The sequence below is a fragment of the Trachemys scripta genome, chromosome 3 (genome assembly GCF_013100865.1).
Source record: "Trachemys scripta elegans isolate TJP31775 chromosome 3, CAS_Tse_1.0, whole genome shotgun sequence".
Lineage (NCBI taxonomy): Eukaryota > Metazoa > Chordata > Testudines > Emydidae > Trachemys > Trachemys scripta.
The window spans coordinates 148,323,982-148,339,662 of record NC_048300.1 but is presented as its reverse complement, the minus strand read 5'-3'; the positions used below and the strand labels follow the sequence as shown (position 1 = coordinate 148,339,662).

The window sequence follows — 15,681 nt, the reverse complement described above, 5'->3', positions numbered from 1 at the left end:
CAAAGTGGCACCAAACCCTTCCAGAACAACAGATGCAAAACCTGTAGACATGTCTCCACAGCAATGACAATCAATACTTACCAACAACACACCTTTCAAGATCTACACATGCCTATCACAATACATGGTACACCCCAGTAACAGCTATGTTGGTAAAATGAGACAATCACTACGCTCTTGAATGAACTCACAGAAAAATGATAAAAGACAAAAACACCATATTACCCATTCACAACGCTATCACTCCATATCTGACCTCTCAGCACTTAGCCTAAAAGGAAACCTGCAAAACCTTTGTGAGCCTATGAACTTAAATTCATAACTTTGCTAGACACTAAAAATCATGGACTCAATAAAGACACTGGACTTATGGCTTATTTCAACAACCTGAAACCCACTAACTCCCAGTTTTGTCCTTTAACGGCGGTAATGTTAATTGTCCACTTCATCTTGGTTTCTTTCACCAACAGCATGTGATCCAATAAAAGGACCCACCATGTCTTTTTGATTATGACACACATTTTAGTGTGTTTGATCCCATATTAGATTGAATTGATACCGAATGGGACTGAGGCCACTGGCTACCCTCTGTTAACAAAATGGACATTGTCCCCCATTGTTCCCAATGAAAATAAAGCCAAGCTGCCCTCAGGAAAAATGGTAGCCCTTTATGATTTATAGAGGTGAAGATGAACAAGTGAATGGAGGCCGTGGCCATCTTTACAGTGGGTACTCAGTTACTTAAAGGATGATTTTTAATTAAAGTTTACCTCATACATTCTCAGAAAATTCATTCTATACCCGAGAGCAAGTGGTATAATTTTGGGGAGGATATACTTTATTTTTCCTACATAAAGAAGCAGAATATCTGCATTAAGTGTAACTCAAGTTTAACTGTAGTTGGAGTTGTAACTGGGCTTCCATGAAATATATTGTTTCTCTAGAGGTGGCCCCAAAGCCAAACTATAAGTAGCATAGCATAGTACATTTTGGCACTACATAAATAATAGCAAAAAAATCTAGACCTAAAAAGATTATTAGTATATAGGATTCCACCAGAAATAAAAGGGAAACAGGTACGTGTGTATTAGAAGTGGGCAGGTGTATTAGAAGTGGGCAGGTGTATGGTCAGTCCTTTGTTTATGTTGGGATTTTTAACTTATGAATGGGTGCCAGTAGCTGTAGTTTAGAAATCTGAAAAAAAATAAATTAAGTAGCAAATAAAATATTGTAAACAGAAGTAGTGAGACGGCTCAATTCAAAAGTGTCCTAAACAGCAATGCGTTTTATGGAATATCACACAGTTGTGAAAAGCAGAAAATAATTAAAAAGGCACAATTTGTTAATTTAAAAGTTAATTTTATTTGCTTACTTACTCATAGTTCAGGTGATTATATGTAACATTGCTATATTATATTTAACATTGTTATACTGAGGCCATTAAACAATTGTACTTCATTTTTACTTTAATACAGTTTTCATTATCAGTCCTGAAGAATTGTATCTCTAATTTAGAACCCAGTTCAGCAAAATACTTCAGCACATATCTAATTTTAAGCATGAGTTGTCCCCAAGAGGCTAGTGAGATTATACATGTGCTTAGGTACCTTACTGAACTGGGACCTTCATGGGAATTCAGGTAAAATTTTAACACCAATAAAAATGTGCATTTTGAAAACACATGTACTGTGGTTAAAAATAGGCTTTGATTTTTTTTTCTGTAATGGTGGTACTTCATCAGAGTATTTTCCAGATGTGCATTAATCTTCATTTGCTATGGTTAAAGTAACTGAAGATGAAGCTAATATTTTTTGCCAACCAGCTGTTAAATTCAATGCAATTTATGAACTACACGTTTACATGGCATAGGTATCTGCAGTGAGGGTTTTTCTGTTTATCATTTTGAAAACAGAATTGTAGGTTGAATTAATCATTTTTCAGAGTCTGAAAATGTGAGCATGTGTCTTATTAAGCAGGCTTTCGGTTGCTTTCACTGGTGGAGGGAGGCATGGGGAAGCTTATGTGGAGCTAATGACTGAACAATTTCTTTTTGGCCCTAATGTTTTAGGGTTCTGCTACCATGTCTTTCTAGAAGGGGACTTCCAACCCCAAGAACAACTGAGCAGCCAGTCATTAGGGGAAAACATCACACTCGCTCAAGGTCGAGTGAGCATTCTAGTATCAGACCATTATGCTCTGTACATCATCTAGTTCCAGGAGGGTCGGCGCCACCTTCTCCACTTCTGACAAGGTTCCTATTAAATGTACAGCACAGCATTCATGTCCTACCTCCCAGATGTCACTGTGGTGTTGTACTTTCCCGAGTATATACGGTGCATTCACTCTTTCTAGCACGCTGCTATAATCCTTTCTCCATGGTACTTACACTTCTCCCATATCCTCTACTCCGTCTATCTTCACTGTCCAGATGGTGCTTTTGACTGTTGAATTATACAGTTATGGAACATGAGAGTTAAAATTTGACTGTGTTTTGTCCTTCCATTGTTTTGTTTATGTACTCATATGAAAATTTGCAAAATATTTTGTTTTTAAAATGTGTTGTAAATAACACACAATTTCCACACAATTAACTCTTGCTTTACAGCAGCAGGTTAAGAGAAAGTAATTTGGCCTATGAAATGCTAATTGCTAATACTCACCATCTGTAATTTGTTTAACTTGTATTAATGTTTTTCAGATAATAGAACAAATTGAGAAATTATATATGTGTAACTTCAATATATTAGATAAATGTAACATATTTAGAAAATATAATACTGTACCTGGCAATGAAGTTTAACAATTAAGCCCTGTCGGTAATCAAGCTTTTTCTCATCTATGTATTTTAGCTATAGTAATCCAGGTTACCAGCAATGGCCTTAGGAATTTTATATGTACATTTACTTGAACTTCATAGATATCTGGTGTGTTAAGCTCAGTGTGTCTAAAAGAAGCCAACCTATTTAGAAATTATGCTAGTTAAGTTCATCTATCCACACAGTCAAAGCAAATGAATTAAGAATATCTACTTCGGTAAGAGTATTAAAATTCTGTGGAACTGCTCTAAGAAGTTGCACCTATTATCAAACACACACACTACAAAAATTAACAGAAACAGTGCCAATAAAGATCTACACTTCTTTAAAAGAAATGTTCAGAAAAGCCACTTTACCTCTATAATATTAGATACTTGCAACTTAATTCTCTGTTGCCCTGCACCATGTTAAGTTTGACACTAATGCAAACTGGGTATAAAATATCAGAGGGGTAGCCGTGTTAGTCTGGATCTGTAAAAGCAGCAAAGAGTCCTGGGGCACCTTATAGACTAACAGACGTCATGACATGCATCTGACGAAGTGGGTATTCAGCCACGAAAGCTCATGCTTCAATACGTCTGTTAGACTATAAGGTGCCACAGGACTCTTTGCTGGGTATAAAATGTTATCAAATTAGAATGGTAATATTTTACACCCCTTTGCATTGGTGGAAATGACTGTACAAGGTGGGAGACAATGGTGAACCAGGCCCTTAGACTCCTGTCTGCGGTTTGCTGTTCCTGTCTAGAAACATTGAAGAAACATTGAGAAACTAAAGATGAAGCTCTGTTAACTCTCCAGGCATTGAGGACTGTATGAGTAGGACAATATGGCATACATAACATTTCTGCATCTTCCATATATGCATTTTAATATAGGCATTAACTTTACCACTCAAAATATATTGATTCAGATTTTATTTGGATTATTTTATTTTATCTTCATTCCATCTGCAGAATACACCAACAAGGAAGTCCAACTCAGTCACCTCCTGCAGACACATCATTCAGCAGTCGTAGGGGAAGACAGCTTCCGCAAGTTCCAGTAAGAAGCAGCAGTGTAGAGCAAGGTATCAAATAATGAGTTTATCATAATTCAGAATCTTGGATTTCCTTCCTTACCTTATTTTACTTTGTCTTTCATAATAAAATGTTCAGTGCTTTATTTATTTCTACCCACAAAGGAATATATTTGAATGAAAGAATAATGGTAGATTGGAAAGTATTGTAGAATTTGATTGGTTGATTATTCTATAGTCTCCTGGCTTGGTTTGTTTTTTGATGTATACCTTAAAATTTCTATTGCAAACATTCCATTATCTTAGTACATACCTACCCATGACCACAGATTTAGTTAGTGTTCAGGTCACAGAGCTCAGTGATGTTACTTCTAATACCACTTTGCTCATGTTCTGTTAACTTGGATTTGTTGGATGAGATTAACTGTTGTACTTTGATGATAGAAACTGATGAAAGTCAGTTAATGTCAATCTGTTTTTTGTTCCCTGAGTCAGACAAAGGCCTACTGAACAGAGTGAAAACACTTAGCTTAAAAATGTGAAAGCATGGGGTCATGAACTGGTGCATATTTAAGGAAACAGGTGGTCAAGCAAAGAGAATTTTTCCTTATTGAACAGTCCAAAGTTGAGCTAGGTTGCTGTGAGAGGTGCTGTATCCAAACATATCAAACAACTGTTAACATAAGTGTTTCCTTTCCCATCAACATACTGCAGCTCAAGTGTTGGTTACTATATTAAAACAAAACAGATTTAAAATATGGTTTAATTTCACCTTGGGAAATACGTGTAAATTCAGTTCTCTATTATTCAGTGCATTGACTATATCTGACAACTCAAAACTCAAATTACCAATACTGCAGAACTTTCTACTAAGCAGAAACTAATGCATGTAAGAACTTCTAATGTTTGTACTTCCTGTGTTTCCTGAAATATTGTCAGACACCTTCCAAAGCAGATGGTGTAGTTCGCTTTGACTTCTTTACCAAGCTAGGTATACCATATACTTTGAATGATAATGAATTAATTGACTTGTTACATGAGCTTTATGGGTGTGAGCCATCATTATAGTACATGCTCACTGACACATGAAAATGTTTTCCTGTTCACTATATTTATTTATTGTGAATATTCAGTATACGTTACTGAGTTTGACTGGTGGATTCGAATAACTCTGAATTTTATATTCAGTTCTTCTAATTATATCTCTGTAAGAGCTAAGGACTCTCTTGGTTTTAAACTGGTGGCAAACTACCTCTGCAGCTTAAATTTTTATGTTGCCCAGTGTATCTCTAAGTTGGGAGCTTTGTAAGAATGAAAGTATGATATGATTTCATACATTCTGTGCATCATAATTCTTATGTGATTCCTGCATTTGACACAATACATGAAAAGAATATACCTGATCTATCACTTTTATTTTGACTAAGTATTTTTCTCTAGTGGATATTCACTTATTATCATTACCGCTAGATAATGTGTAAGAAATAACATTCCAGTTTATATTATGTTGACAGAAATTTTAAATGTATGCAGAATTTTGTATGAGCTGTGAGACTGAAAGGAGGGAGCTGGCAGTTACATAGCTAACAAGAAAAAGTTAAACAATCAAAACTGAAGCTAAAATTAGCATATGTTCAGAGGATTAATGATATTACAAGTACATATGAAGTGTGGAGTATTGATATTTCAAGCTGTGACTACTTATTTACACTGGTGATTTATCCTCTCTCATCATAAGTATGCAAAGGTTAGCACATCCATTTTTCTTGCTATTATTCTAGGATTGTATGTTATATCGTTCATGTCAGTGAACTGACAATGTGGCTGGAGGTTGAAGAGAAGACTTCCTCCTTTACATACTGTTTTTCTTTTTGTTGTGTGATTGGGTTGCCATTTTATTGAAGATATCTTTTCCCATTTTTTCCCTCTATTTAACTTACGATTGTGGTTGATAGTGGTACTACTTTGCAAACACGCATGAAAAATGTTAGTTTAGATGTTGTTGGGTTAAATACAGACATGATTACATATACATTTCTCTGACATACGACTTGATAAAATGTAGGCCATAAAACCAAATACTTGCTTTGATTCATTGGATCAAATTCTGCCATCTGGTACAGCTGTCCAATCCACATCAAGCCAATTTCAGTATAAAATGGAGTAACTAAGAGTACAATTTGGACCTAATTTAGGGTGTAATCCAAAACATATTGAAATCAGTGGAAGATTTCCTATTAACTTTAATTGGGATTGGATAGGTCCATAATGACTTCAATTCACAGTCAGCAGGGGTACATGAATGTAGATGATGGCAGGATCCAATGCAATCTGTTAATGTTAGGGGGAGCTGCACTTCTGGGTTCAATATTCTTTGCATTTCCTTCAGTTGTAAATAAAGCCAGGTTGTGTTGGGAAACACTACATCCTGCATTTGAAGAGAATACTGTATGCTATGATGTTATGAGTTTATGGAAGGTCGTGTTAATTCTCCTGAACTAAGAGGGGTGAATACAAATGGTTTTACAAAAAAAAATCCATTTTGTGGACTATATTAATCATTGTAGAAAGATTATAGCGATATATATCAACTGTAAGTGATAATATTCATCATGATTTTGCATAGTCAGAAGACATACCAGCTTTCAGTAAAACAATTTTAGTATTGTGTAAAGCTCTTGCTGTCAGAGAGGGGAATGGATTTTGGAATGAGAGGTGGGTGGCGGTTTTATTTTTTGTCTTGACAAATAATGTTATTGTGGAGCTGTTTATTCTGTAGTAAATTATGATATCCATACTAATACCTCTTTTACAGGATTTACACAGTATCTCAGTATCCAATTTTGGTCATTATTAAGTTAGGACTGGAAAAAAAAGTAGTTCTGATTTATTGCCTGTATCAGACAATGACTGATAAGTTAACACTCCTGGAAACAGTTTCAATTTGAAGCTGATGGAAAGCCAACTTTTGAGCCAGTTTGTCAGTTTAGAAATGCCCATAATTGTAGAAATACTACATAGAAAATCCTATAGAAGAAACCTCAGAGTAAAGGATGGTGACAATCCTATTGCATCATAGAGGCAGGGTGATACCTGTGGTCAGGTACAGAGGAGTTCACAGAACACAATTTTACAGGTAAGGGGAAAATTCCAGTGTAAGATATCTTTTTATTCCTAAAATTCCAAAATGGCATAATTTTTTAAAAAATGAACTTTTGGGGGCCTTTAGTTCTAAATGGAGATCAATGCCTTCGTGTGTTTAAAAAAAATAATTATCTAGCAAGTTGTTTATTTAGAAGAGCTATAAGACATGCAATAGTATTTTTCAACTCATTGCAGTATGTAAAAATTTTAGCACTTGGACTCAGGGCTATGGACTTCTCTCAAGCAGCAGAAATTTGAGAGAAAGTCATGATAACATTTGAGTCAAGTGCTTGTATCTGTGCATTGAAATGCAAATATGGACCTTGATATGCAACTATGCCAGCAGTATCATGGCAAAAATTTCCAGACTCCCGTGATCAGGTGGGTCTCATTGCAGGATCAGGGCCTGAGAGGTCTGCAAGTGAAAACTACTCTCTACGGGTGTTTTTACATAATTCACATTTCTAAACATCTGTAAGTATTTGCAAATAAGCTACCATGCAGTGGTCACTACCCAGACTTGTAGTATTTTGAAATATATCATTTTTCTTTCTTTGTTTTAATTGGCAATATTAAAAAAGGATATAAAAATAGCATGATGATTTTTGACTCAATGGTTAAATTAATGAAATTCTAAGCCCTGGCAAAGAAGAGTGTGTGTGCTCAACTTGTCACATTGTGCTGAGCGATTGTAAAACCTTGAATCACTCTTTGTTACTACAGTACACAATATTTAAGTGGCAAGTAAAGAGTGGAGTTTCTGTATTAACTATGAATTTCTCTACTGTTGTATCACAACTTTTTATACAGTTGCATAGATTTTGTTGTTAGAGTCTGTCTGTAGTCTTTACTCAGTCCTTTCTCTATTGATAACAAGAACTGACTTAATGGGAGTTTGACCTGAGTAAGGATTTCAGGTTGAGCCGATACATCGTTATTTGGTAACTATTCACCCTTATTGTTCAAGGAAATTCATACAGGCTGGTGTTCCACAGCAGTTTTTTTCTAAGGCCGTCTTTAGCTGAAGTAGGTTGTATTCTGACAAATGAATAACTGAGAGGCATGTGGTTAAGAAAAGGTGTATTAGAGCTTATCAAAATTTCTGAACCAATGAGACACATGGATGATTGTATTTATTATGGAAACTACTTTTCAAGAATCCTTTTAGACAAACCAGATCGCTGTCCCTGTCCTCACTCTTATTTGACTCTTGACAAAATGATTTATTTTTCATTTGGTTAACGTGGTTTCACATTGCATAGTTCTTATAAGGATACAGTGTGTGATATTGGATATTAGATTTAATGGGGGTTTTTTTTGTTTCTTTGTTGTTTTTACATTACTGACCTGTTGAGTTGTACCAGTTTACACTTCCATAAATAACTTTGTGCCTGACCCAGTAGCACTTAGAAAAATCTCCCACCGGAGAATGTGAGAACAGTGCATGAATAAATATTGCAAGAAATGACCCTGGTACTAACAGAAATCTAAAACAGTTGGCTTGAAATTTAGATTCAGGTAGGAAAGCAGCTTTTTATCCAGAAACTGGGTACAAAAATTGTCTCTTGATATCTTCCTTTAAAATCAAAATAGTTCTTTTTTATACTGCATGAGAGAAAACTATTTTCCATGTCTGAAGTAAAACAGAGGAATGTACTTAAAGAAAAACAAATGAATTTTCTGACAGATGGTGGTATGCAATAATCAGAAATTAATTGTATTGTATATATTTTCAAGTTAACTCTTAAATAACTCCATCTAACCAAAGGGTCTCTTATTTGAAAAGAGTTTAATGCCGGTGTTAATATGATATGGGTACAATTTATATAAACTAGATTGAAAAAAAATGATAAAATAGACTTATAAAGATCTCCATTGCATGGAGAAAGAACGTATACTGACAAGTTATTTTCATTGTTACCTGTGGACAAACAATCATAGAATTTCATATCAAAGAATCGCAATATTGTTAAAGAATAAAATTGAGTTGCAACTATAGTTCTCAGAGAATACAGAATATTGGTTTCTGCAATGCCATTGCAGCCAATGGGCGTTTTGCTTGAGTAAGGGCTGCAAGATTGGACCCTCTCAATTAAGTTCTGCTCTGAAGTACACTGGTATAAATTCAGAGTAACTAAGAGCAGAGTATGAGCTTTCTAACATGAAGCTAATAAAAGAGGATACTATTTCAGTTTTCAATTCCCGGCGTTTAGCATTGTTTTTGTTTTGTCTTCATGTCCCTAGTTTCATTTAAAATTGTTAGATGGCATTGCATATTCGGTGCCAGATTGTGGAACCTTTATTTATGCTGAGGGACACTCACTCACATGAGTAGACCCTTTGACTAAAATCAGTGTTGCCAACTCCCACAATTTTATCGCAAGTTTCATGATATTTGGTGTTTTCCTTAAAGCCCTGTTTTCTAGTGTCCAGTGATTTATTGAGAATTGCAGCTTTCAATTCAACAAGTAAGTTTCTAGCGCTTATTGTGGAGAAAATATGAAGTGAGTTCACCTTTGAAGCTCAGAAATCAGAAGACAAATAAACAGAATCCAAAATTTATTATTTTAAAACGTGTCTCCATTTTTGGGGGCCTGACTCATATTTTTTGGACACTTGGGATTGGCACTACTGCACTCAGCAAAAGAAACAAGGACTTCACAATCTGACCATCAGTAACTTCATTGTTACCCATAATTTTAAATAAATATTCTGCATTCATAATTTGTCATGGTTTATCATCCTGATTTTCCACATTACTTTTATGTATGCTCTGATACAGCCTATTGTATGTGCCATTGTCAAATGCAATACATTTCTTTGTCTAACTTTAAATTTGCTGATTTCTTTCTTTTGTTTCCATCATTCCGTGCATTTAATTCATTGAAGAACAAGAGAATTATAACTCTTCCTCAAAAGGTAAATATTCATGTACATTTTACAAACACTTGACAACTGTGAATTTTATCTTCCTTCCCCCTCCCCATTATTTTCCATGTTAATACATTTCATTCAGTCATCAATGAAAATCAACTAAAAAAAGGTTCCATCTCAAATATCTAGCTGTTATCTGGTTTATCCCTCTTTACGACTGGAAAATGATTTGATGTGTGATCTCAAATTTTTGATTAAAATGGGGCATAGTGTATTTAACCTGAGTCCCTTGCTATTATGTGCAGTAGAGAACGTGCTACTTTGGGTAGAAACTCAGTCCAGAGGCACCTCTCCCCAAGGTCCACAAGTTGGCTCTGTGCATGTGGAGGCACAGAGGAACAGCCATGGCACCATCCTGTCCTCTCCTCCAAAGCCCCTGGACAATTGGTCCCCAATTGGGGATTGGTCCTGCTTTGAGCAGGGGGTTGGACTAGATGACCTCCTGAGGTCCCTTCCAACCCTGATAGTCTATGAGTCTATGAATGCTTCATAGGTCTGAGGTCAGACAGGAGGAGTGGTTGGAGAATGGGATGGCCAGAAGGACGACAAACATTATCCCTCCTTCAGATGCTGGGAGATTCTGAAGAAAGGATAGTACAGTTTGGGGTTGTGTTATATATTCTTGGTATAAGGCTCACCACCGCCTGGGAAGCCCTTAGTAGCACAGCTCCTATGCTGCCAGGAAGCTACCAGGGCAAGATGAAATGCAGAGGCACCCCATATGGTTTTGGCCTCCCATGGACCCACCATGATTCCTGTGGCTTATTCCATGAAGTGGAAGTGGAATAATACTTTGCACCCAGGGCCGGCTCCAGGCACCAGCGCAGAAAGCAAGTGCTTGGGGCGGCCAATGGAAAGGGGCGGCACGTCTGGCTCTTCGGCAGCAATTCGGTGGCAGGTCCCTCAATCCCTCTCGGAGGGAAGGACCGGCCACCAAATTGCTGCCAAAGAATGAAGCTGTGTGGTAGAGCTGCCGCCGAAGTGTCACCGATCGTGGCTTTATCTTTTTTTTTTTTTCCTTTGCCGCTTAGGGCGGCAAAAAAGCTGGAGCTGGCCCTGTTTGCACCTCCCCAAGTCAGGACTACGTGGGGGGCAATTCTGGCTTTTTTTGAAAGAAGGGATGATTCAAGACAAAGTCTGCTTGGGAAGACAAAGAAGAATTCAAATGAACCATATTTAACTCTGACAGTAAAACACTGCACTAAATAAATAATAATAGCAGTGATAAGCCCAAATTAGAACATCAGATTCAAGTGCTCCCAGACTCTGAAAAATTCTGATCTGAATCTAAACTTCATAGACTGTGGCCCAATCATCAGAGATCTGATCAGATTGGATATTGGATTTGAACCAGAACAGCAAATACCATCTGCTTTGAAGAAGTTTGGGTCTTAATCTGAATCCCATCTCCAAAGTTCTAGGCCATCTTGTACTAACAGTTCAGGACACAATGCTGTGCAGCAAGTTTTTAGTCTTTTCACAGCATATATTCAACTTTTATTTTTCACTATCTGAGAAAGTGCCATAAAAAGAGCAACCCCTTCTTTGTCCTGTGTTCACTTACTAGGTTTTCACAGAACATACTGTATATGGCCCAATCATGCAGAACTTATCTAAGCAAAATTCCCACTGTCTTCAATGGCAGTTTTATCTGGTAAGAACTCCGGCATCCATTCTCATAGTCAGAGGCATATTTTCAGCATGATCTGAATAATTCAGTGTTAAAGGGACACTGTCTACTTTCTAAAGTCCCCAGGTGTAGACAGAAGTTACATCAAGATTTATATGTTAAGAGCAGGCTAGCGTTTCAGTATTGCCAATCCTGTGGCAAGATTGGCTTAAAAATCACGAGATTTTTTTTTATGGCTCATGTTTTGGACTGTTTTCTGATTTGTAAGGCAGAGGAAGTATCACCCCATTTCTGTGTATGTATATCCGGAAATTCGACCTAAAATGAACAATTGGAGGACTTCGTTCCTTTTTTTCTGGCTGATAATGAGACACTTCATAATCTTCCCCCGATCGCTGGTACTGCCTTCAGCTCCCCCTCAAAGCCCCATGCCTCCTGCCTCACACTCTCTCATTCTGCTTGTGATTGCACCTGTCCAGCTCCCACTGTAGGTTTAGTTTGCAACTCTGCTCCTTCCCTTTCTCTGGATATTAGAGCAGCCCCTGCCCAGTCAACCCCATCCCTTACACCCTACTGCTCTTGACCATCTCCCCTCCATACAGTAGCTCAGCAGCAGTGGGGAAATAATGGACTCCTGCAGGCTGGAGCAGGTGGGTGGACATGCTCTTGGAATCATTTCTTTCCCTCTTCTCCCAACTCCCTTCGCCCCCTGCTTCCCATAGCTCTTCTCCTAATCAGCACAACACTAAGTGAATGTAAGAAGGGGCAAGCGGGAGCTGCCTCTGCTCCTTTTTGTAACAGCTTCTGACTGCCTCATCTGCCCCAAGGTCTGCTGCTCCCATGATGCTCTGCACAGGCCGTGCAAACAGGGGAGAAGAGATTCCACAATAGATTGAGCAGTGGCCTTTGCTGGTGGCAGCCAGGCCTGCAGCCTAGTGCCTGTGATACAGGCTCCCAGTTATATTCTCTGGTGACTGTGGCCAGAAATGCATCATCATTTATAGGTCAGTCAGAAATCCAGAGCTATGAGGAGCTTCTTACAAGATCAAGAGGAGATGATAGTACTGTTCTAAAACCACAGGACTTGTAAAAAAAAAAAAAAAAAAAATTACAACAGTTGGCGAAAGTGATGTTTTCCATGTGCTAAAGCGATCTTGCAGTACCAGAAAAAGAGTTCCATAACCACAATGACTTTTTGAAGAGCACGGTTTCTCTTTCTGTCATATAAATGCAATAATATGCACTTGTGTGGAAGAAATGAGACATCTAGTGGCCAATGAGAATGGGAATTTTTTCAACCGATTGCAAAGAAACTCTCATTTTCTTATATCAACTATATTCCTGGCCAACATAGGGAGTGAGTTATGGTACTGAGCCCAGTGTATCTAAAAAAAACAAAACAAAAAACACCATCATATTACTAGAAAGTACATTACAATTTTAGATCCACATACCTTCTTGGACCAAAATTGGCTATATTGTTATATAGTCCCTATAGATATAAACAATATAATATTCTTCTTCAAACAATTAAAAGTTTTACCATGTTGGTAAATAGTAAAATTGAAACTTTCAATTAGTCTTAGACTCCTAAGTGCCTATGTTACTTTTGAAAATCGGATTTAACCTCTGAAGTAACTTAGGTGCTTTTGAAAATTTTACCCTAAGGTTTAAAGGGTAAAAATCAAAGGGGAATATGTGATATCTACTAGGTATGGTCTACAGCTCCCTGAATCTTGTGGCCAGTCTCTGCTAGTCCTAGCTTAGGTTGAAGCAGCCTAGGGCAGTTCTACCCTATGGTCAAAAAGAACTGTATGCTCACCAAAGGGTTGTTGAAACATGCAGCGCAGCCACAGTTCCCTTTAATAGTTAAATTTGAATGCAAGATAACTGTATGAATCATCTGAGTCCAAAATTCTTAGTTTTACATTCTAAAAATGTATGGAAGGCAATATAGTTTGTACAAGAAACTGAAGAATCCACAGGCCTGAATTTGTCCAAAATAACTCTTTTCAAATGTAAAATGAAAACCATTCAGAAAAAATGAGGGTGAACAATGAGGGTAGTAAAATAGTAACTAAATATTTCATTAAATAAATTTCACAACACTTTTCAATTGAAATATTTGTAAATTATTCACCCAGCTCTCATGAACATAAAACTGAATCTGATTTTGTTTTTCATGAACATCTTCAGTACATTCTCATTATGTTAGTTGGCTGATTGAAGAACTCAAAGGAGACAAAATATCATGCAGAATTAAAATAGAAAATTGCTGATTATTTCTTTTGGGTCTGATAAAGAGTGAATTGGTTTATATTCTCCCAGTACCATTTGGGGCACTCTCACTAATGATATCCCACATTTTAAAGTGCTAGAACAACTTTTTCAATGGGCTAAATTACCCTTCAGAAATTGCCTACTCATTGTCTCTGTTCTTTCTTATATATATATACTTTCCTTCAACAATTTGAATAGGAAATTGTCTAAACATTATTCATGGATTCATAGATTTTTACTCTAGAAGCTATTATGATTATCTGGTGTGAGCTCCTGAATAACAAAGGCCAAATCATTTCACCCAGTGATTCTTTGCATCAAGCCCATATCTTGTGGCTGAGCTAAAGCATATTTTTAGAAAGATATCCTCTTTTGATTTGATTTAAAGACATCATGTGATGGAGATTTTCCGCATCTCTTGGTAAGTTGTTCCAATGGTTAATTACCTGTTAAAAATGTACACCTAATCTCTGGCCTTAATTTATCTACCTTCAATTTTAAGATCTTGTGATACCTTTATCTGTTAAATGAAAGAGTCCTGTGTTATCAGAAATCTTCTCCTCATATGTAGGTAATTATAGACCATGGTCAAGTCACATCTTATCATTCTCTTTGATCATTCAGCTAGACTGAACTTCCCAAGACGGTCACCGTAAAGCAGCTTTTCCAGATCTGGAATAGTTCTTTTAGCTTTTTCTGAACCCTTTCCAATTTTTCAACAACACTGAATCTGGAATACATAGACTCCCTGAAATAACTGCTCCTTTTGAAGTTAGATAAATTGAGTTGTGTGTGGTTTTCAATGTATTTTGAATGTCCTAAAACTGAAGGTCTGTTTTGCAATGTGTATTGAAGATTCCTGACACCTCCCTGGTGTCTTTGGCCAAAATTTCCCTTGCCCACTAGTGTTGTTCTGTTTGCTGGATGGCTGTTAGTCTCCACCCAAGAGATGATGCAATTTCAGTATTCTTGTATGTGTATAGTTTGTGGAAAGTTCTTTAGTTTGGAATCTGGTGAAGGGCTTGAAGATGGCCACTCACCATCTCCTGAAATAGCAGTATCCTGTGTAGTGATGTCGTCTTTATAATAATTCACTGCTAAAATAATTGTAATTCCTCTTTCAGATAAATGTATGTGTGTTTTTTTAATGTTGCTCATTGCCAGGATTCCAAACCTGCAAAGTCTGCATAGTGTAGTCTGTCTATGTTGGTTATTGGTGTATGTGAAAGAGGTGCAGGAATAAAAGCATAAAGTAGGGAATCATAAGCTAGTGATAGAAAAGAACCACAGCATCTTCTCCATCCCTGCTAATGCGATATTGCTACCTACCATATATTCCTTAGTATTTAAATGGGGGTAGATCTCAATGCCTCACACATTGGGAAGACCACAGTTTTTCATGGGAGATTGGTCAGCCATCCAATGGGGCTTACAGTTAAATGGTTCCTGATACATAACACAAATTTTCTTCAGCTACATTTCAGCCTATTACTCTCACTTCTTGATATTTACACCCATTATATAGCTAATGGCTAATCAGTTTATATCTCTTCTTTGAATTCATTTTAATTTGTCAACACATTTCTTGCATTAAGGTTCTCTGAAACATAAGCAGTACTAGATATGGTCTCTTTAGCATTTGATACCAAGGAACTCTGCTGTCTCCTTGGTCAGTGATATGTGACCTGATATTTACAGCTCAAAACCTGCTTTGTTTTCTTGGTATTCACATAGCATTGCAAGCTCAAATTTAGATTGCTTTGCTTTATCATGTTTGGGCATATTTTTAAAAATATCTTTGTTTATATTTTTGCAAGAAGAATCTCGGTTTATTATTTCCTGCCCATTTTTTTACCCCT

General features: G+C 36.9%; 1 protein-coding gene across 1 annotated transcript in view; it reads left to right on the top strand.

Annotated features, from left to right (window-relative positions):
* RIMS1 (regulating synaptic membrane exocytosis 1) overlaps nucleotides 1-15,681 on the top strand; it is a gene marked incomplete in the record, with an annotated part of 487,692 nt that overhangs the window by 356,004 nt on the left and 116,007 nt on the right. The window contains 3 exon segments of the mRNA XM_034766209.1: nucleotides 2,069-2,251; nucleotides 3,773-3,885; nucleotides 9,868-9,897. Coding sequence (XP_034622100.1) covers nucleotides 2,069-2,251; nucleotides 3,773-3,885; nucleotides 9,868-9,897 — 326 coding nt within the window.